A 25,574-nucleotide genomic window follows, 5' to 3' on the forward strand; every position below is an offset into this window, starting at 1 on the left:
GAATACTGGAGTGGGAAGCCATTTCCTTCACCAGGGAATTTTCCTGACCCAGGGATTGTCTCCTGCATTGACAGGCGGGCCTCTTTACCACTAGCGCCACCAGGGAAGTCCTTGAGAGAGTGAGTTCAGGAATTCTTTCATCTTTCCCATTAGGGGCTTGGCTTCATAGGCATTTGGTTCTTGGCATTGAGGGCACCAGTTTTTCTCAGTTAGTTGTGTGCTCTCAGAAGCATCCATTTGGCCCCAGGCCAGAGCAGGTCACCACTTGAGTAATAGTACTCTTTATAACCTTCAGGGCTTGCCAGGAAGCATCAAGATTTTCAGAATATTTACTTCTGTTTTCCTAATTCAGCTTCACACATCTGTGTAATTTCTATGTCAGGAAGTGTTTTGAGTTAGTCCAGTTTATTTCAGAGAATGAAGAACATGCCATATTATATGGTTTTCATAACAATGTTTGCTTATGAATTCCATATTGGTCAAGCATAATTCTGCATAAAGCAACACAGCTGCTTAACTCTTTGAAATCTCTGTGATGGACCAACAGTTTTATTCATTTAAAGCAGCAGTTCTCAACTGTGAACAACTTTGCGCCCCCACCCCCACCCCCCTCACCCATCCCAGAGGGTATGTGGCAGTATTTGGAGATATTCTTTGTTGTCCTAATTGGAGCAGTGGGTTGTGCTGCTAGAGTCTGTGTAAGTGGAGACCAGGGATAATGCACAGGACAGGCAACCCCCTGCCCTCCCTTCCCCCAATAATCTGGCTGAAAATGTTAATTGTGTCACCGTTGAGAGGCCATGGTTTAGAGTAAGCAGTGAGTATTCCTTAATTACTTAATAGAAGAGACACAACTGTAGGCAACATGTAAGGCAAAGCATGTCGTATGTAATTGGGAAAAGCTTCACTTTTTAACAGTATAGAAATCAATTGCTTGTGTGGATCAATTTGTGTGTTCTTTAAAGAAAGGGAGGGTTTTTAATTTTTTAAGAGAGGTATGTGGGGGAAGCCACTTGGGTATCTCATCTTTGGGAATTGCTTATTGTTGCTTCAAATAAAAAGATTATGTGTTGTTTGTTATTTAATTGGGTTGTTGATCATAACCTGGAGTTTTGCTCTTCTGGGTACTTTCCCTACCTTTGCAGGTTGTATGTTTTGTTGTTATTGTGTCTTTTTGGATACTTGTCAGAGTTCACCAATCTTAGTTCTGTTTTTTCCCCATAGTCTTCTCAGAGAGTTGAAGAAGAGCTGCTCTAAGCATTACACCCACTTGTGATTAAGGCGTGTTCATTCTGGGCCTCCTTCTGTTTTGATACCACAAATGCTGCTCTCTGGATTTGACTAATGCGTCCCCTCTCGGTGATTTAGGTTCTCTTAATAAGATGTGTTCCAGGAATGAGTATTTCAACTCACTGAATATTTAAACAGATAGAGTTTAAATATTTACTACCCCCAAACATAGAGAATCTTTGGAGGTGCACATACAGCCGTTTGCTTGTAAATGGTTGAATTTGTTCGGGTGGGAGAACTTCACACTGGTTTATTTTCATGTGGGAGAACTGCTCTCAGGACCACATCTGTCTCAGGTAAAACCCTCTGACCTCTGCGTGGGCTTCCAGATCTGCTGACCTCCTGTTTCCCATGCATCTCTGTCAGTGATTCCCCAGCCTATTTTGAAGTGTTTTCTGCAGCAGCTTGCTGTTGATGAGTTCTTATCCAGGGAGTCAAGTATTAGAGTGACCTTTCCTTTCCAGAGCAAAAGTCAGTCCATTTTCATTCCCAGGCTGTTGGTATAAAAGGAACAGGAAAAAAACATTGATTTTCCTTTGAAAGCATTCACCTAGATGCCTCCTTCTTTCTGTGTGTTCTGCTGCCTGCGGCCCCACTGAGTGGGTAGATCACTCCGGTCTTGTATACTTGGACCGACCCGTTTTGTTCCTAAAGGAGAGAGTAAAAGCATTTATTGAGGCATCGTACATGTAGAAATGGCAAAGGCAGAAGTTCTTGAGGATCCTGGTTCCTAATTTAGGCTTTTGGAGGTAGTGGATTTGAAAGCAAACTTGTTGGAATGGCACAACAGCTCTTGATGTAAAGTATCTCCTGTTCCCCAAAATGTTATTTTCATCTTAAGAGTCTGCAGTAACAATGTGTGCTTAGCAACTGTATTGGCTTACTTGGCTTTTAAGGCCGTGTAATTGAAGGCAATGTAGCCTTGTGGTTAAGAGGATGGGCTCTTAAGTCAACACTCTGGGTCTAACACAGAGCTGGGTGATTTGGGTCTCCTTGCTCAGCTTCTCAGTGCTTGTTTTTGCACAGGGAAAATGCACACAGCCACAGCATCTACTGAATAGAGCTACAGCTAGGGTGGTCATGTGACCTGCTTTTATGTTTTTCCTGCACAATTATTAATCTTTTTGCTTTCAGATATGTCCCAGTTTGGATATAAATTATATTCTCATTCTCATTATAGTGAAGATTAAGTGAATTAACATGTGTAAAATGCTCAGTGCATGTTAAGTGCTCAGTGAGTGTTAGTGCTTTATTATTTTGGGAGCTCTATTATCTGCTTCCCTCTCCCTCTCTACATAAGCTTGCTCCTACTAGCGTTACCCTGTATCTGCCATCAAGGACAAGGATTCAGTCACTCTTTTTGCCAGACCTCTGATGTTTCCTCCTCCTTTTGGCTCCTTCTCATTCTGTTCATGGTTTATAAGCCAGCTCAAGCAGCCCCTCAGTTAATTACTCATGGAATACTTTGTTTCCCAAATAAAGGTCTCATCATAATGCCCTCTTAATTGCCCCAGCTTATGTGTCAGAGAGAGGGCAGAGAAAAGTAATTTATTACTTGCCTGTAAGTGCCAGGTGGTGAGTTAGGATCTGAGAGTACAACACAGGGCAAAAATAGTCAGGGTCAGCCCCTCATGGAACTTCTAGCTTAGAGATAGAGACAGATGTTAGCCAAATCACACAAACAGATGTGAAGTTACAGTGGTAGAAAGTGCTGCAAGGGGATTTAACCTAGTCCTCTTGGGCAAGAAAGAACATCCTGGGGAAGTTGCTATTGCACTGGGACCTGAAGGAAGAGTTGGAGATACTAGACCAGGAGAGAAGAGCACCACAGACAGAAGGAAGAACTGGAGCTGTCTCAGTCCAGGTTGGTGGGTGTGTTCAAAGAACCATGGGAGAGGCAGCGGGTCAGCACGGAGTGTAGGAAGTGGGTGGGGGTGAGGCCGGATAGAAAGATAAGGGCAGAAAGAAAGGATCCTGGCGAGGGTTTGTTTTCTGTTGTTGCTGCTGCTGGGCTTTTCTCTGGTTGTGGTGAGCAGGGGCTGCTCTTTGTTGCAGTGTGTGGACTTCTCATCTTGTTGCAGAGCATGGGCTAGTTGCCGTGCAGCGTGTGGGATCTTAGTTCCCAGACCAGGGATTGAACCCATGTCCCCTGCATTGGGTTTTGAGTTTCTAGTTAACAGTCCCAGATTTGGGTTTTAGTTACTGGAAGTGACAAGTCACTGAGTATTTTAAGGTGAGGATTGACTAGTCACATTAGCCTTTTGAAAGCAGAGACCTGGCTTCAGTGTAAAAAGAGAATTGTGAGGGTTCAGAGGAGTGGATTTCAAGAGGAGCCAGTTTGAAGTGGCACAGGAAGGGTACACTAGTAGCTTTTTGACTAAGGTTGAGGTGTTGGGGTTGCTCCCAAGTAGATGCATTTGAGAGAAATTTATAAGGTGACAGTGTCATGCTTTGTTGATGATGGAGGTAAGGCTTTGGTGTCCAGCTTGCCTAACAGGATGGTCAGGGGCACCAGTCATAAGACAGGCCATGTGGGGCCAGAGCCTGCCTTGGTTTTGATATGTTGAGGGACCTTTGAGACATCCCACAGGAGACTTCAGGTGGGCAGTTTTCAGACATCTGCCTCTGCAGGAGAAGTTTGGTAGGCATGTTCATTTGTGGATTGCCTGTGTGGATGTGGTACCTGAGGGCTGATGGACACAATGAGATGGACTGGGATAAAGTAGAGGATGAGAAAATAGGACTCTGCGCAGTGCCTAGAGAAACTGCTCCATGAATCGTAGGTCCAGTCCTAGAGGTGGAGGAACAGTGAAATAGACTCTAGGAGATGACTGTGCCGGGAATGCCCAAAGAAAAGAGCCTTTGCAGAAGGAGGTGGGGTGATTAACCCTGTCAGAGGATGCCTGGTGGTCACGTGATGAGAGGGACAAAAGCTCTAGTGGATTTGATGTAGAAAGGAGGCTGCGTCAACAGGAGTTGTTCCAGTGACTATTATGGTGTAGTCACGGTCCTTGTCAGTCAGTGGAGAGGGATGCAGGTTAACAGCAGGTGCCAATGGTGGGTCAGTGAGCGCCATTTTACAGGCAGGATGGGAAACAGTGAGGGGTGGACTTTGGGTGGGTCTGGGAGCTTCCTGGAGTTGGGCAGCAGGAATGCCAGAGGCTCTAAGAGTTGAGCAGAGATTGGGCCAACAGAGGGGAAGGGTCAGCTGGAGCATTCGAGAAGGGTGAGGTGGGCTGGAGAGGAGAAGGGGCGTCAGGAAAGGAAGGCCTCTGTGCTCTTTGAAAAGGAATGGTGGGCACTTAGCTGTTCATTATGTGGTGAATTGTAAGGTGTGTGAATTATAGCTCAATAAAACTATTTTTTAAAAAGAACTAGTGGAAGGTCAGATGCTTGGCTGGCTGCATTGGAGGATGAATTGGAAGGAAGGCAAAAACAAAATTTTGTAGTCACAGAGACCAGTTAGAAGGCAGTTGTAGTAATCTGTGTGAAAGATGGTGATGGCTTGAAATAGGCACTTTCTGCGTCAGTTGGAGCAGTGGATGAATTACAGAGTTATTCAGGAGGCGATTGGTAGACCCCGAGAGCTGAAAAAACGCCTAGCGCATGGTTGGTTGGGTATTTGACAAATGTTAGCATTTCTTGCTGTGGCTGAATGAGGAAGAATTAATTGAATTCACTAACTGCATTTGGTGTGAGGGTCAAGTGTCTTCCTGAATCTGGCTTGAACCGCTGAAATGAGTAGAACCTAGGGATCGGGCACCCAGGTGGGATGAGCAAGTTTTCAGTGCTAAATGGGTTTCACATGATCCAAGAAGAGATAGATATTTTAGAATTTTTTACTTCACTTGTGCTCAGTTTTATGTGATTTATTTATTAATCATGTAACAGAATCCCCCCTCCTCCCTTGTAGGAAATAAATTCTTGAGGGTAAGGGTGATGTTTGGCTATGTTTATATGTTGCATAGTATGATACATGATTGGGTATTATCTGCTGTAGTCGAGAATAAGTCATGACTGACCTAGGTATGTATTATTGATAATTTACATTTATAAAGCATTTTGCAATCTCTGAAGTGTATTTGCTGTGTGTGCATATACTTAATTTTCACAACAGCTCTGTGAATAGCTAGTTATTATTCCTTGTTGTTTTTTTTAGTCGCTAAGTCATCTCTGACTCTCTTGTGATCCCATGGACTGTAGTCCGCCAGGCTCCTCTGTCCATGGGATTTCCCAGGCAAGAATACTGGAGGGGGTTGCCATTTCCTTCTCCAGGGGATCTTCCTGACTCAGGTCTCCTGCACTGCAGGCAGATTCTTTACCATTGTGGGAAGCCCAGTTATTATCCCAGCCCTACAGCAGGGAAACTGACTCAGAGAGAGTGATTTCCCCAAGGCACTAGCCCTGGCAGTGCCAAAGCATGAACCTTTGCTTCTCAGTCCACTATGCTTGCAATTCTACCAAGGGGCCAAACCTCCTGGGACCACTGAAATAGTGACAAGAAACGGTTTCCTTAAATGAGATTTGGGCCCTGAGCATGATTGAAATTTGAGTACTTTATCCAGATTGCTTCTGGTAAGTAGTGTAAGGTGTTTGTATGTGGTTGGTGGCTTTATTTTGAAGAGGCAAATGATGTTTGTGTAGAGGTTTATATAAGTAACCTGAAACAATGCAGAATAGTTCTGTATCATTGACTGTCGAATGAATGCCTTTAACACTGATTAGATTACAGTGGAACTAAGCCAGCCTACCAAATTTTATCAGTTAAGATAAAATCCAGTGCAGTCTGATGAATCTGGAAACTAGTGAGAGGACTATACATTTATTTTTATTAAAAATCAGTCCTCTTTCTCATGTCACTCCAAACCCTCTGGCTTCCTAAGTTTTGAATGTACCTGAATCACTCCAGCCTCTGGACATTTGCAGTTGCTTCCTCTCTGCTGCAGTGGTCTCCGTGTCTCTTCTATACTCTTGGGACAAAGCTGCCTCCCTGACCACTGTTTAAAATTACAGTCCTCTTATACTCCCTTGTTCCCATTGGACTCCCTACATAAGCTCTTTTAGTGTAATAGATATATCTGTATATTTGTATATATGTTTATACCTTTCTCCACTTCCTGGAACATCAGGTCCGCAGGCCAGGGATGTTTGTATGGGGTTCTCTGCTGTTTTCCCCACACGTGGGCATGTAACTAGCGCACTGGGCATTCAGCACACTAGCATCGTGGGTATTCAGTTGACATTTGTTCAGTGAAGAAGATTGTTTTGAATCTGAAATGTTTTTTAGATTAGAGTTCTCCTTTTGTTAATTTTAAACTGTCTTTTCCTGTATTTCCTGTTGAATTGGGTTGAGTAGTGGATCGACTTGATATTTTCAAAATTTTCTTCTTTCTTACTAGGGAAGAGTACCTTCTGTCTGGGTGGGAGAGATTAAAATGAGTGTGTTTCCTAAATGTGTCTGTGCTAATTATCAGCAAGGATATATGTAGGAAAAGTTGGCCCCTGTGAAGATACAGATTGTAACCTGAGCAGTAGCTTGCCATCAGGTCAGGTGGGTTCACCTTGGCGAGGGGGGCTTCAGACTCCACTACAGATGCTCTCTTCTTAGTTCCCCTTCTGTAGCCTGAAAAGTGGGGTGATGACTCTTGTTTGGTTCACATCACTGAGTAGTAGACAGAATCCAGTGAGAGCATGGCAGGGGCCTGCTTTGTGAACCCCTTGCTGTTATACAAAGACACTATAGTGTTACCTACCGAGGAGAACATTTCCAGTGTCCTGAGGTGACAGCTACCTTTCTCAGCGCCACTGGATCCCTTACCTCAAATGTTGCATTGTATGTTGGTCGTTTTATAATGAAGCTCAGAAAAATGATGATTATTGTGGTAAATGCAGAGGGAAAAAAAAATCCCCACTGTGCTATATTTCAGGGACAAATGTGAACAGAAGTTGAATTGACTTTAGCTTTGGATTATCAGTATTCTTAGTTATCTGAAAGTTGGACACACACACACAGAGGGTTTCATTTTATGGATGGTTTATCTACTGATCATTGATTTTTTCTTGCTAACTCTCGGTAGAAACAACTCAAAGTTTTTTGTAAGTAGAAGTACACTATATGATTTTGTAGGGAGTAATGTTGAATGTACAATTTGGACTTACTACTTTTTTTCTGTTTAAGTGCTGAAATAATATTTTTGCACTGTTTTCTGGAGCAGTTATCTTGTTAACCCTGGGGAAATTATGTTTTCTTGAACTTCTCTGAAGTATGTCTGTCCTGAACTGAATCTGAGAGTCTTTTGGCCTAAGCTCCTTGTTCTTTTTAGACTCCCAGGAGACCTTGGTATGTTTTCAATGTCAAAGAGGAATGTTTTAACAACCACGTTAGCTGATGGTTTTCTTTCTTGCATGATTGGCTTGTTCGGGCTCTAAACTTAGGCCCAATGGAGAAAGTAATATGTCTCTTTGTGTATTTTCAATTGCTAACACTAGTGGCCTCCAGGGACTTGGGGGTTTATTACTGTCTGCTTAGCAGATGATTCATTGAAGCAGAACTTTTGCAGGCAGTAGAATAATTTTTCATTTTCTGGAAATATGTTTAGAAAATTGAAATCCTATCTGAGAGTGCATTTCCTCTATAGAAGGAAGCAATTTAGGTTTGTGCTTCATACTGTCACACTTCTGACTTTGCTTATAGACTGTTGGCATTATTGCTCCTTCATAGGTCTCTCTCCCAAAGCTTGTTGTTAACTTTTTTTTTTTCCCTGAATGCCTAAGGATATTTGAAGTGCTAGTGGGAATGTCTCTACTGGTATCAAGTTTGACCTAAGAGGTTTGGAGAGAGTACATGATAATGTTTACGGCTTTGGCGTGACCAAAGAGAATTTTCTCTGTGTTTGAGGCATGTAATTACAAACTGACTTGGTGGTTGTTGTCCGAGTAAAGAGGACCAGTCTTTTGTTTGTTTGCATGTATTGTTCCTATCTGGCCTGAGTAGCACAAGAAACAGGTGGTTCTCCTGTTGACCAGTTATCTCCTCTTTCTGCATGAGAGCATCAAGGATTGGGACCATGGGCTCTTCCCTTGTGGTATCTTTACTTCTGAACACCTGGCAAATAGACAGTGTTTGGTACAAACTTGAACAAGTGAGATGAGATACTGGGGAAGATGATAAAAGAGTGCAAAAGAAAAATTACTGGTTATTATGACTGTTCCAAGACTGACTTTTAAGTAAAATTAAAAATTTTTAATTTTTTAATAAGATTGGAGTTTGGGGTTCACTCTTCTCATTATATTACTGTTCAGACTTTCCTTTTGGGCTTTAGTTTTAGACGTTTAGGGAGACTATCGGAGAAGGCAATGGCACCCCACTCCAGTACTCTTGCCTGGAAAATCCCATGGACGGAGGAGCCTGGTAGGCTGCAGTCCATGGGGTCGCGAATAGTCGGATACGACTGAGCAACTTCACTTTCACTTTTCACTTTCATGCATTGGAGAAGGAAATGGCAACGCACTCCGGTGTTCTTGCCTGGAGAATCCCAGGGACAGGGGCGCCTGGTGGGCTGCCATCTGTGAGGTCGCACAGAGTCGACACGACTGAAGCGACTTAGCAGCAGACTTAGCAGCAGGGAGACTATTAATAGTGGATATTTGGAAGAATGTATAAACCACCTAATAATCTCTAAAGATGAAAGGTTGTTTTGGGAACCTGTTTGTTTTGTGAAGACAGAGATAATATATCTTTGAGAAACCAGTTTTCTTGGAAAATAACTAGAATAGTAGACTTAGAACATGTAAAAAATTGTAATCGAAGGCACAGGAATCTTGCTTTGAGGTTGTTATTTTTGAGTCAACTCTTATGTTTATTCTTGAGAGAAGCTTTGGAAATTTAGAAAAGTGACCAGAAAGAGTCTTCAGAAGACAGTGCACTGTGAGACATCCTAAGACATTTTCCAAGGCTCTCCAGATTACATACTTTTTTTTTTCAGGTGGAAATAATTTTTACTATAGGTTCTTTCCCTTTTAAATTAATATTGTGGTTCATAAAACTCCTTTTTTATTTTTTTTTGTTGTTCAGTTGCTAGGTTGTGTCTGACTCTTTGTGACCCCATGGACTGCAGCACACCAGGCTTCCCCATCCTTCACTATCTCCCAAAGTTTATTCAAGTTCATGTCCTTTGAGTCGGTGATGGTGTCTAACCATCTCATCCTTTGCCCATGCCGCCTTCTTTTGCCTTCGATCTTCAGTCTTTTCCAGTGAGCTGGTTCTTCCCATCAGGTAGCCAAAGTATTGGAGCTTCAGCATCAGTTCTTCCTGAATAATCAGAGTTGATTTCCTTTGGGATTGACTGGTTTGATCTCCTTGAAGTCCAAGGAACTCTCAAGAGTCTTCTCCGGCACCACAGTGATTGTGCCCCTTATATGTTGTTTACTGGGATACACTTTACTTTTTCATTTTAAAAGGAAAAAACAGTTTGTATACAGAAAGCATCATTTGCCCTTATGCATTCAGATATTGTTCATTATTAGTGTGATAGAAAGTCCCAAACAATTCGCTAGCTGAGGCCAGTAACTGTTTATGTTTAAATTTTGTGTCATTGTCCTAACTTTTTTCCTGTGGCAAGTAAGAAGTTTTCAGTGCTAAAGCATGAGTAAGGAAGAGAATCATTGAACAAAATATTATTTTAGGAAAGGAAATATGGGAAAATGTTACAGGAAAACCAATTCTACTCTCTTTTTTTCTCCTAGCATTTTTGAAACGTTGGGGTTGTTGGAGTGGTTGGATTTTCCCTGGAATTGAGTGAGAAATTCAGAAGACTGAAGCCCAGGCTTACTGTCTACCTTTCACGGAGGCCCAGCCGTGAGAGGACAGAAGAAGGCACGTGGCGAATCATGACAGCTGACAAAGACAAAGACAAAGACAAAGAGAAGGACCGGGACCGAGATCGGGACCGGGAGAGAGAGAAGCGAGACAAAGTGCGTGAGAGTGAGAACTCGAGGCCCCGCAGGAGCTGTACCTTGGAAGGAGGAGCCAAAAATTACGCCGAGAGTGATCACAGTGAAGACGAGGACAATGACAACAACAGTGCCACCACGGAGGAGTCCACGAAGAAGAACAAAAAGAAGCCCCCGAAAAAAAAATCTCGTTACGAAAGGACAGATACCGGCGAGATAACATCATACATCACGGAGGACGATGTCGTCTATAGACCAGGAGGTGAGGTGCCTTTGGGTCTTTACAGTGTCTGTGGTTGAGAAACCTGGTGTCAGCCTGTGGATGCAGGTGGACATGAAACCCAGAAGAATGGGTAGTGGTTTGGGGCAGGAAAACTCCAGGTATTCAATAGCTCCAGGCTTCAGTCAGCTGGTGTGCTGGCCCTTCCCTGTGCCCACCTCTGGGCCTGCCCGTGAGGCTCTCCTTCTGTCCGTGTCTTCTGCTGCTCATTCTCACACTTCACTGTCTGCCCAGAACTTTGCCTCTTTTCACGTCCTCCTTTTCCTTTTGTCTTCAGCACAGATTAGACTGTGGTGAGGCCCTGCAGAGTGGAGTACACGGTGGGACAAGTAAGCCTTCAAGTTCAGGGTTACGGGTCATTTTACATTGGCTACAGGAGTGACCAGAAGCTAGACAGGGGTTTTTAGTGGGCTTCAGACCAGGGTTTATTCCTCCTGACGACCTCCTTTTCCCTAGAATTAAGCTTCAGGGCCTCTAATCAATGATAATAGATGAAGCCAACTAACCTGCTTTGTTTTCCAGGAAAGATACTGCGTCCACTCGGTATATTGAGGTTATTTGTAGCAATTAGAGAGAGACCAGACCCAGCTTGCAGATAAGATGTAGGGAAGCAGGTGGTTCAGAACCTGTTGAACACCAGCAATACCTTCCTTTTTCATTTGATACATTGTGTATATTCGGGTACTTTCCTTACAGAAGTCAGTTTAAAAAAAAAAACTAGCTGAAATCAGTTCTTTGAATTGCTTACAGTGTTGAGGAATGACATGAGTTGCATGAGATGTAGTTAGTAGGTTGGAAGCCTCCCAGTTTGATGTTTTTCTAGGAGCTGGAGATTAAAGAGATTATGTTATTAACCTGGTACCGTTATTTTGCTGAGCTGTACTGTAGCTGTGCTGAACTTCACATAAAGTACTCGATTTTTTTCCCCCATATAGAAATTAGTTTTGAATTTTGAAAAATAATGTTTTCAAACTTACATAGATTAGCTTGTATTCACTATACTTTTTGGCTGATGACTGAGAAGATATTTATGTGATATAAACTTATCAAAATTTCTGGGGGAAATTAGATAAACTTATCTAATTTCTGGGGGAAATTAGAGCTCTGTTGTGGAGATTTGGTAGTGTGTAGGTTACCGAACTGACAGAGTCTTTGATTCACCCTTAACATGTTGGACAGTCAGAATGTCCTAGCCACCAAGGAACATATGTCAGTATAGACAAACCGCACGTTGATTGCTACAGACCTGTGTACTTCTAGATCACAAGAAAGAGACAGAATGCATTAACTTTTTTCGATACAGGTTACAGATGATACCTTAAAAATAAGGGATGATCTGATTTGTCATTGTGTCAGAAGGCTGGCTGTCTTGTGCAGAACTGAGGGCCAGCCTTTCTCAGCGGAGAGTTACTCTTTTTTTTTTTTTCAAAATGCTTCTCCAAAATACTTGTAGTCCGAAATATATGGGAAGTGCTGCATGTACTGTCTCTCATGTGAGACTGTCATAGTTAATAACTTGGAGAAGCCCTGCAGTTAAGGAAACTTCTTTAACATTAAAAAACAAAACAAAACAAAACCTGCCATTTCCCCTATTTGTGGGGCTGTGGCATCCTGTTTCTGCTGAATATCTCCTTAAGAAAAATCATTTTTGAGAAAACAAGTTTGAGAACTGTTGCACATTCATATTGCATATTCTACAGGATGGTGGGAAATCTTTTCTTCTTGATGTTTAGAAGACTGTGTGGAGGGAGGTTGGTAATGGCTTATTTTCAAAACAGTAGGTTCTTGTTTTGGGGAGGAACTGTGTACTTAAGGGAGGCAGACATTGTTTCAGTAAATCTGAGGACCTTTGTGAAATGTGAAAAAGGTATACAGGCTCTCTGGAAGCTGTTATAAAGGACTGAAAACAACAAAAATGGCTTGAAAATTTTCTGTGGTGCTCCAGCAGAACCACTTGTGGGAGACGCCCCTGTGCTTGGCCGGGTGACAGGTGCGGCCTGTGGTTTGCATACTGCCAGGTCCATAGATGTTTGCCTCTTTGGTAAGGAGACAGTCTTTGACCTTCTCAGTAGTTTTGTTTCTTTTGGGGTTATTATGCATTTGAAGGTGAATGACTTCTCAGTGGAAGATGTTAAAATATTGCCTCTTCTTTAGGTTTTTCTTCTCCTTTTGTCTTTTTTCTTTCTGATCTTTGTCTTTCTTGGTGCAAAGTACTACAGTAAAATCTTCAGTTGGTGATGAAAACCCTTACATGCACCCAACTGCAGAGATTCTCTTTGGTTAATTGTATCTTAAGGGTTTCAGTAGGGACTTTATGGGGCATCATAAGGGATTCTTCAATGTATTATTAGTTTTTGAGTAGTAGACCTTTTATGGGCTTCCCTGGTGGCTCAGTGATAAAGAATATGCCTGCAGTGCAGAAGTTGCAGGAGACATGGGTTCGATTCCTGGGTCAGAAAAGTCTTCTGGAGGATGAAATGGCAACCCACTACAGTATTCTTTTTGCCTGGAGAATTTCATGTACAAAGGACCCTGGAAAGCTCCAGTCCATGGGGTTGAAAATAGTCAGACACAATTGAGCACAGTGTCTTTTCAGATCTTTTATGCTCATTTGAAATCACAGATAAATTTTTTCCTTTCCTGAATTGGTTTCAATACTCAGATTAAGTCTAAATTACAAATACCTCCCAAAATGTCATTAAGATTGAGCCTAGTGGCGAGCAATAACATGAGGATAAAAATAGACTGTTATGTAATATATGTGCTTGTCCTTGGGGGATAAGCCTATGTTCATACTGTTTGGTCTGAGAAGACTGAGGTTTTATTGAGGAAATGGGTATTTAGGATTTTCGTAGCTAAGGTTTAATCTCATGCCTGGTTACAACCAGTTCTTTCTGATCCTGCTCCTCATTTCTGCAGCTTTTTATTGGTCTTAGAAGCACAGCATGATGGACTTGTAGTTACACTGTCCACGTTACCTCCTACCTTAGGGTCTTTGTACCTGCTGATGCCTCAGGTTTGTGACCCCCCACCCCCCTACCCCCACTCCAACCCAACAGACAGACATGCTGAGCTACTGTCCTCTCTTTAGTACTCCATTCCAGTGCCATCACCTTCCTCCCACACCCCAATTATCCAGATTTCCTTAATAGGTACAGTCTTGAAGTCATGTAGCTTTCCTTCTTGCACTTGTAACAGTAATAATTTTCTGTTTATTTCTGTTACTATTTTAGGATGTCTGTCTCCTCCATGAAGGTGTCTACTTTGTTTCTACTTATTGAATTCCTGAGATCTGCAAGAATAGTGTACACATAGCATGGATTCCATAATACTGGTTTTTTGTTGTTTGTTTTGGCCTCACTGCATGGCTGTGGGATCCTAGTTTTCCAACCATGGACTGAATCCAGGGTCCCTGCAGTGAAACCACGGAGTCCAAACCACTGGACCACCAGGGAAGTCCAATACTTGATGAATAAATAAGTTTCTGAAATTTTTATTCAAAAATATATTGACTGATTGATGATGTCACAGAATAATGCTTCTGGAAGTCCAGTTCGAATAATTTATTTCCCAGTGAATGATTTAACAAGCTTGTTATAAAAACAAAAATCAAAACCTTGTGGAGCTCTGTGTATACTTTGCATCTGTGTCTAATCTAACTTCTTTGTTGTCCATCAGCCGTTACTCTATTTCTGAGATGACTGTCACAGTGACAAATTGATTTTTTACACAGCTGTGTGCAGTCAGATTTCTCTTATGGGCATTTTCAGCATAGAGTATTGGTTTCTAAAGTTTGCTGTGGGTGGCATATAAATTTCTTTCTGCTTTTTTCTTCCTTCTTTTCCCTCACTTTATTGAGATATAACCAATACATGACATTAAGAAAATGTGTAGTTACACAGGGAACTTAATTCAGTCAGGAGGGGAACTGCCATTTGTCACAACATGGATGAACCTGAGGTCATTATGTTAAGTGAAAAAGTCAAAGAGAAGTACCACATGATCTCTTCCACTTGTGGGATCTAAAAAAACCAAACTCAGAAACAGAGAACAGATCAGTGGTTGTCACAGGTGGGGAGGTGGGGGATAAGGAGTCAGGGAGGTGAGTGAAGGCAGTCAAAGGGTACAAATTTCCAGCTATAAGATGAATAAGTTCTGGGGATGTAATGTACAGCATGTGATGGGAGTTAAAAATACTGCTATGTGTATTTGAAAGTTGCTAGGTAAATAGAGTAAGCTCACATGACACACACAAAATTCTCCAGGCCAGAATACTGGAGTGGGTGGCCTTTCCCTTCTCCAGGGGATCTTCCCAACCCAGGGATTGAACTCAGGTCTCCCACATTGCAGGTGGATTCTTTACCAGCTGAGCCACAAGGGATGCAACACACACACACACACACCACCACGAGCGAGTGCACAAAATTAGTGATTTTATATATATATATATATATATATATATATGTTGCAAAATGATTATGCCACAGTGAGGTTAGTTAGTGTAGCCATCATGACACAATGACACATAGTTATAGTTTTGTACTTACTTAGAAAAAAAAGTTAAAGCATGGAACTTTAAAAAATGTATAGTTTCCCTTTGGTTCAGATTTCTGTTTAAAGAGGGGAAGGGAGTTACCAACTTTTTAACAAATGATACGTCCTACCATTTAGCTCCTGATTCTTCACTGAGTGATTGGTCTCTGACCAGTTAAGAGGCTGAATTTGGTTTTAAAGTCTTGCTTTTCTGAATAATTGAAAGCTTATCTTCTGCAGTCACTCAGACAAACATTCTTTCTCAAAGTAAACCTAAAGAAAACTCTGGCATTTGGTGTTCCAGGACATACATTTTTGGAGAAAATAAAAGCTCATTGATCTGCAACTTTTTATCCATGTCTTCTATCTGTAGAAGAATTTTTAGGTGAAATTGACATGAAAATGAAAGTGTCTTCTTGAGGCATTCTTATTTGGGAGGGAGTGTGAGTTTTTCTGATGATTGCAAGAATTTTTTTGTGTTACAAGAAACATGAATCCTGGCATAAAGGCACCTGTAGGGTTGATAATGATTTAACTTGTGTGACAAGATAATTTGCATGTAATAAACCTAATATTAATCTGCTTAAAGCTTTTCAGTGGATCACTTTTGCTAATAGGACAGAGTCTAAAACCTTCACATGGCACACCAGACTGTGATAAGATTGCCTGTCTGTGTATCGTCTTTGGATATTTTTTGACAAGAAAGAAACACAGGCAGCGTGTGAGCTTGCAAGGGCTGTCATAACAAAGCACCACAAGCTGAGTAGCTTAAACAGCCAAACGATAGAAATGTATTGGCTCACAGTTTTGTAGGCTGCAAGTTCGAAGTCAAGGCGCTGGTAGGTTTGGTGCTCCCGTTGAAGGTACTGGAAAAGGATCTATCTGTTCCACGCCTCTCCTAGCTTCTGAGAGTTCCTCGACTTGTCTGAGCATAGCTTCAGTCTTCACATGGCATCTCTTTGTGTGCCTGGTTTTGGGTCTCACCAAATTTATCCTTTTTATAAAGACACAAATCATTGAATTAAGGCCCCACTCATTCTAATTAAAAGTGATCACATCTGCAGTGGTCACTTTTTTCAGGAAGGTCAGTCACATTTTGAAGCACTGAGGTTAGGACTCAGATGTATAAATTTTGGTAAGATGCGGTTCAGTACATGACAGGCAGGAAGAGCATTGTTGCCAGGAGGACTCAGGTTTGAGTGACCGGAGTCTGTGACCACTTCAGCTCTCCTTAGTTGTGTGTCCTTCCAACACCTGTGAAAATATATTTATTTTCAATCACGTTTTAGTATACTTTTCATTGTGGATTGCATTAATTTTTTTTTTCTGTTTCTATTGAAATTTTACTTTGCCTTTTCCTAAGCCTAAAGAAATGATTGCCTTTTAGTGTTTATTAGGAAGTTATTCAAATCCTGCATATGTATAGGAAAGAATTTTAGCACATAAAAAGTTATGACTTTATGAGGGTGGAAGAAACAAGAGAAACTTCTAAAGTTATTCTAACCAAAAGAATGGGAAGTGGCAGAAAATTTGGGGACGAGTTAACTCTATCTTTTTCTGTTTCGTAAGGAAAGGAAGGGTCTTTGAGTGAAACATGTACCCCAGAGCTTGCTGGAGTGTTTGGTGTCAGCCACAGGTCAGCAACCTGTTAGAAATGCAGTCTCAGGTTCCACTCCGGATCTACTCAGTCAGCATTTTTGTTTTCATAAGATTTCCAGGTGTTTTAAATACACATTAAAATTTGAGAATCATTGATGTAGACCAGTGCTTCCCTGTCTTTTTCAAGTTAGTGCACAGATAGAAAATGAGTGCATTGCCTTGAGGGTTGAGAGGCCCAGCATCCCAGCACACTCACAGCAGACTGGAGTTTAGGCAGATCCAAAAAAGGGGAGACAACTACTTCTGACTGAATACACTAAAGCCTTTGACTGTTCAGATCACAATAAAATGTGGAAAATTCTTCAAGAGATGGGAATACCAAACCGCCTTACCTGCCTCCTGTGAAACCTGTATACAGATCAAGAAGCAACAGAACCAGACATGGAACAACAGACTGATTCCAAATTGGGAAAGGAGTTCATCAAGGATGTATATTGTCACATTGCTTATTTAACCTATATGGAGAGTACATCATGCAAAATGCCAGCCTGGGTGAAGCACAAGCTGGAAACAAGATTGCCGGGAGAAATACCAATAACTTCAGATATGTGAGCTTGAGAACAAATTGTCAGTTGTGAGGGACAGAGGGAGCTGTAACTGTGGATGGCTACACCATTATAACCGTGGATGCCCACTGTTTTTAAAGCACCTGCTCCTTTTCAATGCTGGACTTCCTTTACATGTGTTGTTTCTGCTCCTTAAAATCTCTGCACAAATGAGTCATTGTTTTCCTATAATATCTATGGGGAAACAGGCCACACAGCTGGTTTGTAAGTCTGCATGGGCCTGGGAGAATTGATTAAAGCCCAAAATGGATTGACCTTTGATGCTTTTGAACTGTGGTGTTGGAGAAGACTCTTGAGAGTCCCTTGGCCTGCAAGGAGATCCAACCAGTCCATCCTAAAGGAAATCAGTCCTGAATGTTCATTGGAAGGACTGATGTTGAAGCTGAAACTCCAATACTTGGGCCGCCTGATGCAAAGAGCTGACTCATTTGAAAAGACCCTGATGCTGGGAAAGCTTGAAGGCAGGAGGAGAAGGGGATGACAGAGGATGAGATGGCTGGATGGTATCACTGACTCAATGGATATGAGTTTGAGTAAACTCCGGGAGTCGGTGGTAGACAGGGAGGCCTGGTGTGCTACAGTCCATGGGGTCGCAAAGAGTCTGACATGACAAGCCATTGAACTGAACTAAACTTGATAAAATTACTGAAGATAATGAAAATAAGAAACACAGTTACGCTGAAACTAAAGAAGGGATAGGCCTATTTCTTAGAAAATGCAAATGAAATAATTAATTTGCTCCTTTTCTTTCTCCTACTCCTGAAGTCAGTACATGTTGCCTGCTTTTGAAAGTTGTTTCTCTCTCTTACTAGATAAATATAAGGATTAATTGTTAAAAAGGTAAATGGTTAACAAGTATGAGAAGTACGTTGAGCAGGGTGAGGTAAGGTGTTGCAGAATATTTAGGATAAATTTTGATTACTGAATTTGAAACCTTAACCCAGCAACTGAAAGGGAAAATAAATGGTTTATGTATCTAATAAATGTGAGCGTATTGTATTCATTAAGGTTTTTTTTTTTTTTAAATGGAAACTGGAGAATATCGGCCACATCTACATGAAAATAATTTGTTGGTAGAGTAACTCACAGACTGGGTGGACACCTATCTGGATTGAGGGCAGTTCGGATTTTGGGTTAGCAGAAACTCCTGACCGTTCCATCTGGGTGCTACCCCCAGAATAGTGTCCTTCAGCATTTTCCTGCCTTGCTGTCACTCAGCTCCAGTCACAGTCTCAGAAGAGTAGGTTGCTTGGTGGAACTTGAATTGCATGTCTGTGTCTTGTATAAAAGAAAGACAGATACCTTGCTTTATTGCTCCCCCTAAACTCCACCTGGTGGGGCTATGGTGACTTCCCCCAGTGGAATACAGGGGTGGGGGGTCGTAGATGAGAGAGGTCCCCACGTACCACTTCATCAGGAGACTGTCACTGTGGCTCCAGATTCAGGGAGAACTTCTAACGACATATGGATATTTATAAATAGTTTGTTCTGCTATGCATGTGCTGGGTAAATAGAGGAAGAGTGTCAGCACAATGTGTGATTTGTGCTGGTTCATATGCAACTTTCTAGGTGAGAGGTTTGTGAATAGAGGGGCTGGGATTAGAGTGTGCAATTACATGGTGTAATATAGGTTACATTTTAGCAGAAAAGGAAAGGTAGGTGAGAATTTAAATCTTCAGTTTGGTTGTCACCCTGGTGAGAGCCCTTTCGTTTCTTTCTAAAGTGAAATGAGTAAATGATGCCTGCCCTGGGGCTCCATCTCCAGAGAGGTGCCCCCACTTTCCATGCCTGCTGTGCTTGCCTGCACAGAAGCCCCAGGTTAACCTGTACTTTTTGGGTACCTTTGAATCAGCACCTGTTGTTTTAATGTATTTTAAATATTCCCTAAGGCAATTCTTCAGCCACTCTGGGTTCCTGCTTGGACAGCGCTATGTTATTTCTTGAGGATATGCTTACTGATTAAAAAAAAACAAACCTGATTTTAGAATCACAAAAGTTTGAGTAAGCTGCTCCTTACTTATCCTGTATTTTATCTTTAATATACATTTTTTTAGTGAAATATAAGATTTTCCCAGATGAACACACACACTTGTGTGTGTGCGTATATATATTCCAGAGTGTCAACATGACGAGCAGTGAACCAGAATGTATCCTTAACCTGTATATTCCAAAAGAAACAGAGATGTTTTGTATGTGCCCATTTTTTGATGAAAATCACCCTTACTCATGACAGATACGTGTTAAATAGTAATCCTTTGAAGGCATTTTTTATGAGCAGTTAATCGTCAAACTCCGAGATCTAGCTTTCTGGTCATATATTCACCTCGGTTTCCTGGGTCCCAGTTGTGGCCTGAATCCAGAAATCCTTTGACACCTCCTCCCCGTAGGACTTCCCCTCTGAGGGTCTCTCCCCATCTCACAGTCCCTTTGCTGCTGCTGCTAAGTCGCTTCAGTCGTGTCCGACTCTGTGCGACCCCTGAGGCGGCAGCCCACCAGGCTCCCCCGTCCCTGGGATTCTCCAGGCAAGAACACTGCAGCGGGTTGCCATTTCCTTCTCCAATGCAGGAAAGTGAAAGTGAAGTTGCTCAGTCTTGTCCGACTCTTCGCGACCCCGAGGACCGCAGCCTACCAGGCTCTTCCGTCCATGGGATTCTCCAGGCAAGAGGACTGGAGTGGGGTGCCACTGCCTTCTGTGCACAGTCCCTTTACCCATAGATATTTCATACCTGGTTTAAATACCACCATTCTCATTTCTCTTGTCTTTTCCTTGCTGGTCCACTCCAGAAGGACATGAATCTTTTTTCCTTTTAGTTCATTGATGTACCCCAGTCTGGGACATTCTAGGCACTTTGTTATTTGTTCCTTAGATACTTAACAGGATAAGCAGGGTGATGACTCCACATGTGTTCACGCTGTGTTTCATGGACAGCCTCTTGAGTAGCATTGTCTTAGCTGTACTGCCTTTAGGAGGTGGGCAGTAAACACATGTACAGAATCGTTGATGTCAGGACTTTCTTCAGAGGGGTCCTGAGCTATTGAGAAAGTTTACTTTGGCTTAAAAAATTGGCATTCAGTTGGTTAAAAGTTATAAATTAGAAGACATGGCTCTATTTTTTAAAAAGTTCCGCTTACAAAACTTATCCCTTCTATAAATTAAATAAATTTTAAGTTAATTTTAAGAAATTTTTGAATTGTGATTGGTCTTGTTTATAATTAATAGTTTTAACATTGACTTGCTTATTAAGTAAAATAAATTCAATATTTGATTTCTGTTGTTGAGTCTTTTAACACAAACCTTTAAAGTACTTAGCACTTCTTATAAATGAAATTAATCATAACCTATGAATAAGGTGCCTTAGATATTTCAGGGTTGTGCATAAACTCACTTAGGTTTTTGGATCAGTTTCTTACAGAGAAGCAGTGTAGGACAGTCTAGTTTTACCATGGGAGAGGCAGGCGCTGGCAAGGGACAACCTCTGTGTCTTTGTTTCTTCACCAGTAAAATGGGGATCAGAGTACGCACCTCAAGAGCCGTAATGGGGATTACATGAGTACACCCACACATACACATGGGGCTTCTTTAGAAAGGGCAAGCATATAGTGCTTTGGGCAAAAGTTTGTTCGGGTTTCCGGTAAGATCTTACCCAATTAAATGGCCCTAGGTAGTGTGTTTTGTTTTTAATTGTAATTTCAAGAATAGTGTTCCAAGCCACATTCTTTCAACTATAAAAAGAACAAAAATATCAAGTCCTGATTTCTTATTAACTTCCAAAATGTTAATATAGTTTTGATTCTCTTAAATCTTTCTTTAAATAATTCTAAATCTTCTCAGGGACAGAAGATGCATATCAATTTAAGGAGATAATTACCATCAAATTGAGGTTACTTAATTTTTAATCCTCCTAGGTCGAAAAGATAGTACCTACTGATGGAAGACATTTATAGTCACTGAGTCTCCCTCTTCAAAACTGTAGAAGCAGATGGCTTCTGACCTCATGTAATCTAATTCTTTGACTATTCACAAAAGCCTGCAATTCTTTTATGGTTGACTGCCTGACTTTTTAAACAATTTATTTTGAAAAATTTCACTTTCGGTTGTAAAAGCTGTTAAAACATGACAGGACCCTAAGATATGTGTGCTTCCTCTCCAAAGATGAGGGGCTTTGATCCCAATTAAGATCTCGTGTTCTTTTTTCTTAGGAGTCTGTTATCCTTGTGGATATTTAAAATGTTCACTGAAATGTTTGCCTGCTGGTGGTGATGACAGCTCATGAAATTATTTGTGACACAAGAGTGGGCTCAGGCAGAAACTTTCCTAGCAAGCTGCTTTGTTTGTGCAAATGCTCAGAAAATATCTCAGTGAAGTGTGGAAGCCACACGGAACTTCTGGCGAAGGTTATTTTGAGAGGGGACATTCCTCTACTCTCAAACACCTCTGCTCTGACGTTAATGTGGCTACCGTTGAGCGTAAGCTCTGGCTGTTCAGGGCTCCTTTTGGATGGATCGGTCATGATGCAGTCCCAGGTCTGTGTACTTGAGTGTCTGAATCCAAATTGGACTTGCCTCCAATTGGTTTCAGTTTGCCAAGGTTGATAGAGAGCTTTTCTTTGGGTGGAAATGGTTATCAAGTTTAATTACTGCTCCTTCAGACCCTCTCTGAGTGTTGTGGTAAACACAGAAAGCATTTCTGCGGGAGGTGGGGCGGGGGGCGTATCTCAGTAGAATCTACATCTTTCTAGTTCATTTAAAGCATGTTTATTTTTTAAAGATTTTTTTTTTTTTTTGATGTGGACCATTTTTAAAGCCTTTTTATTGAACATGTTGCAATAGTGCTTTTGTTTTATATTTTGGATTTCTGACTGTGAGACCTGTGGGATCTTAGTTCCCCAACCAGTGAATCGAACTCATATCCCCTGCATTGGAAGGCAAAGTCTTAACCACTGGACGGCCAGGGAAGTCCCTTTAAAGCTTTCATATGAAGGTAAATAAAAGGGAGCAGGATGCAGGGCTTACCAGGAACGCCTTTGAACTCAGTATTTTTTTTTTAATTTATTTATTTTTAATTGGAGAATAATTGCTTTACAATGTTGTATTGGTTTCTGCCATACATGAGTAGTATGTTCAGCAGTATGAATCAGCCATAGATGTACTCAATATTTTGATAAAGAGACTTAAAAACATCCTCTTTTTTAAAATTATTGGTGTGTCACTTGCCTGTTAGTGCCCTGTTCACACGTCAGAGAGCAGGCATACGTGTTCCACTTTCATTTCCCTGTTGTCCTCTCTGTCAGGTTTGCAGCATGGTTTTCACAAAAGAAAAGGTATAAGAAAAATGATAAAGGAGAAATGAATGGTAAAGAAGTTCAAAAAGAATAGATCACCTGGGTATTAGAAGCCAGATGGATTTCATGTCCTGTTCCAAGTGATCCAGGCTGAATTCAGTCTGTTTGGAAGGAGTGCGCCAATGAGTTGATAGCGTTGTTCTTGGGTGCAAATGTAGGAATGTTTGCCATCTCTGATCTAGATTCATAAAATGAGCTGAGTTTTCAGTCCAGATGGAAAATGTGACAAGAAACTTAGAGAGGCAGTGCTAGAAAGTGAAAGTGAAGTTGCTCAGTACTGTCCGACTCTTTGCGACCCCATGGACTGTAGCCCACCAGGCTTCTCCATCCATGGAATTTTCCAGGCATGAGTACTGGAGTGGGTTGCCATTTCCTTCTCCAGGGGATCTTCCCGACCCAGGGATTGAACCTGGGTCTCCCACATTGCAGGCAGAGGCTTTACCATCTGAGCCACCAGGGAAGGAGGCAGTGCTAGAGGTACTCTCTTATCCTCATAGGCATTGCCTGAAAGGTTGTTTTGTTATTTTCAGGTCAGAATGCTCGATACTAACCACTGGAAGAATTCTCGAGCATTTTATAGCAGGAGGTTTCTGAGTATCAGTTCAGTTCAGTCGCTCAGTTTTGTCCGACTCTTTGCGACCCCATGAACCACAGCACTCCAGGCCTCCCTATCCATCACCAACTGATGGAGTCTACCCAAACTCATGTCCATTGAGTTGGTGATGCCATCCAACCATCTTTTCCTCTGTCGTTCCCTTCTCCTCCTGCCTTCAGTCTTCCCCAGTATCAGGGTCTTTTCAAATGAGTCAGCTCTTCGCATCAGATGGCCAAAGTACTGGAGCTTCAGCTTCAACATCAGTCCTTCCATTGAACACCCAGGACTGTCTCTTTAGGATGGACTGGTTGGATCTCCTTGCAGTCCAAGGGACTCTCAAGAGTCTTCTCCAACACCACAGTTCTGAGCATATGTGTCATTAATAAATAAGAGGCCTTTTGCAAGTTCTGTGGGGTAAATTTTACATTGTCAGCTGAGCTGCTTGTTTAGTGAGCATTTCTAGAGCAGTGGTCAGCAGACTCTTTCTGTAAAGGGCTGGAGAGTAAGTATTTTCAAACTCGCTATAGGCTGCACAGTCTCTGTTGCTACTACTGGGCTGCTCTTGTGGCATGAAAGCAGTGACGGCTAAGATATAAGTGAATGAACTGGCTGTTCCGATACAGCTGTATTTATATACACTGAAATTTGAATTTCATGTAATTTTCACAAGTCAAAAAATATTCTTTTTGTTTCCTCTCCAACCATTAAAAAATGTAAAATGCATTCTTTCCTTGTGGGCCTTACAAAAACAGGCCATGGGTCAGATTTGACCTGTAGGCCATGGTGCCGACCTTGGTGCCGACCTGTGGGGTTTTCCTGCCTTGGCCTCTGGTTCTGCCTGTTTCTGTAATCCTTAAAATTCTTCCCTCGCCTGCTGTTTTATGCTACATTAAAAATCATTATTTATTTTCACTTATCCAGTTAAATTAAAAAATAATTTTTACTTGTCTGTATTGTTGAAACCATTTAGGTATTAAATTTGAACTTTTTGTATTTCCTATCAAACTCTACAAGTCATGAAATGATCCCTTAGAAATAAGCTGTTGGGATGGTGGCATTTTGAAACTGTGTTTGTTTTTTTTTTAAAGAATGTATGTAGGTATCCTCTAAACAGAATCTAAATAGAAACTGAATGAGAAAAGAAGGCCAGTCAGTTAAGATGTTATCATTATATTCTGGCATAGACCACGACTATCTTCAGAGGTGTTGTGCTGTTACCTTGAAGCTGTGTCTGTGTGTTGGGGAGTCTTGGTCACTGGTCTAATGTATAAAGCAAGCTAAGAGCTCTTGCGGTGACTTCTGGTCCAATGGAACCTAGAAAAACTGGATAACTCAGCAGTGTGGGGAGAGATCCAGTGGGAGGCGGGGGTTCTTTTGTTTGAATCTCCAAGCTGGATACTAAATCAGCCTGGTGGCCTGAGACGAATAGAGTCCCAATCACAGTGGAGCAAAATTTATATTTACCTGGAGTCTAATTGGACTGAGATTTCCTGCAGTTCTGTTAAAATCCTCGGTCCTTTTGCTTAGTGAGCAAGTGTTTGAACTCTTAAGCTCTAGAGGTTTAGCTTTTCCTGGCTCAATTAATTGTTAAATGTTCCCTTTATTATAATTATACTTTGATGCCTTGCTTTGTGGTAGCTGAGGAAATTGCTGAAAAAATTGTTTAATCTGTTACACTCTATCAGTTTTGTAAAACCCTCTTTTTAAAAGGAAACAATTTGGATTTGAAGTGGCATGGTGGTATTTGGGTTGGATAACATCATTTAAATAGAAATGCAGGAATTTGGCTTCGTTCTTGACAGAGATTGGCTTGTATGTGACTTTGACCCATGTGTTTGTCATGTTTCCAGATATTGCCTTCTATTTATTCTGACAGCTTCACCAGCTGAGAAAACCAGACTTTCCACAATTAAAAATAATGTCTATGAATTTAAAGAGGAAGCAGTATATTGTTTTTGGAATTACTTTAAAATATATGTGTGTAAAATGATTTCTTTCCCTTTTGCAAAACGTGTAAATATCTCAGAATAGTTACTGGGGTGCCTAAGTTTTGATTTGGAGCTGAGTACCCTAAATATCAGGAAAAAAAATTACAGGCTTTTCTTTTCTATTCCTTAATACACTTGTGTTAGTATACACTTCAGAATGGATTTTAAGGAGCATAAAATAGATGGAGGGAGATCAGTAAGTCACCTATTTTTTTAAAGTTAATGCTTAAAATGCGTGGATATGGATAAACTTCAGTCACTTTACTGAGTCTATTAAATTCATAAACAGTGACTCTTTATCATTACGTTTGTGTTAACTATCCAGTACCTTTAAATCTTTTTCATTATTTCATTAAATATGTGCTCAAA

General features: G+C 41.3%; 1 protein-coding gene across 7 annotated transcripts in view; it reads left to right on the top strand.

The window, feature by feature from the left end:
* The window catches only part of RERE (arginine-glutamic acid dipeptide repeats), a 415,037-nt gene that overhangs the window by 145,784 nt on the left and 243,679 nt on the right, over window positions 1-25,574 (top strand). For all 7 annotated transcript variants that reach the window (XM_059875727.1, XM_059875728.1, XM_002694049.6 and 4 more), the window contains exon 2: window positions 10,036-10,504. In XM_059875727.1, coding sequence (XP_059731710.1) covers window positions 10,180-10,504 — 325 coding nt within the window. In that variant the 5' untranslated portion in view covers window positions 10,036-10,179. The remainder of the gene's footprint in view (window positions 1-10,035; window positions 10,505-25,574) is intronic.

This window comes from Bos taurus, chromosome 16, assembly GCF_002263795.3.
Source record: "Bos taurus isolate L1 Dominette 01449 registration number 42190680 breed Hereford chromosome 16, ARS-UCD2.0, whole genome shotgun sequence".
Lineage (NCBI taxonomy): Eukaryota > Metazoa > Chordata > Mammalia > Artiodactyla > Bovidae > Bos > Bos taurus.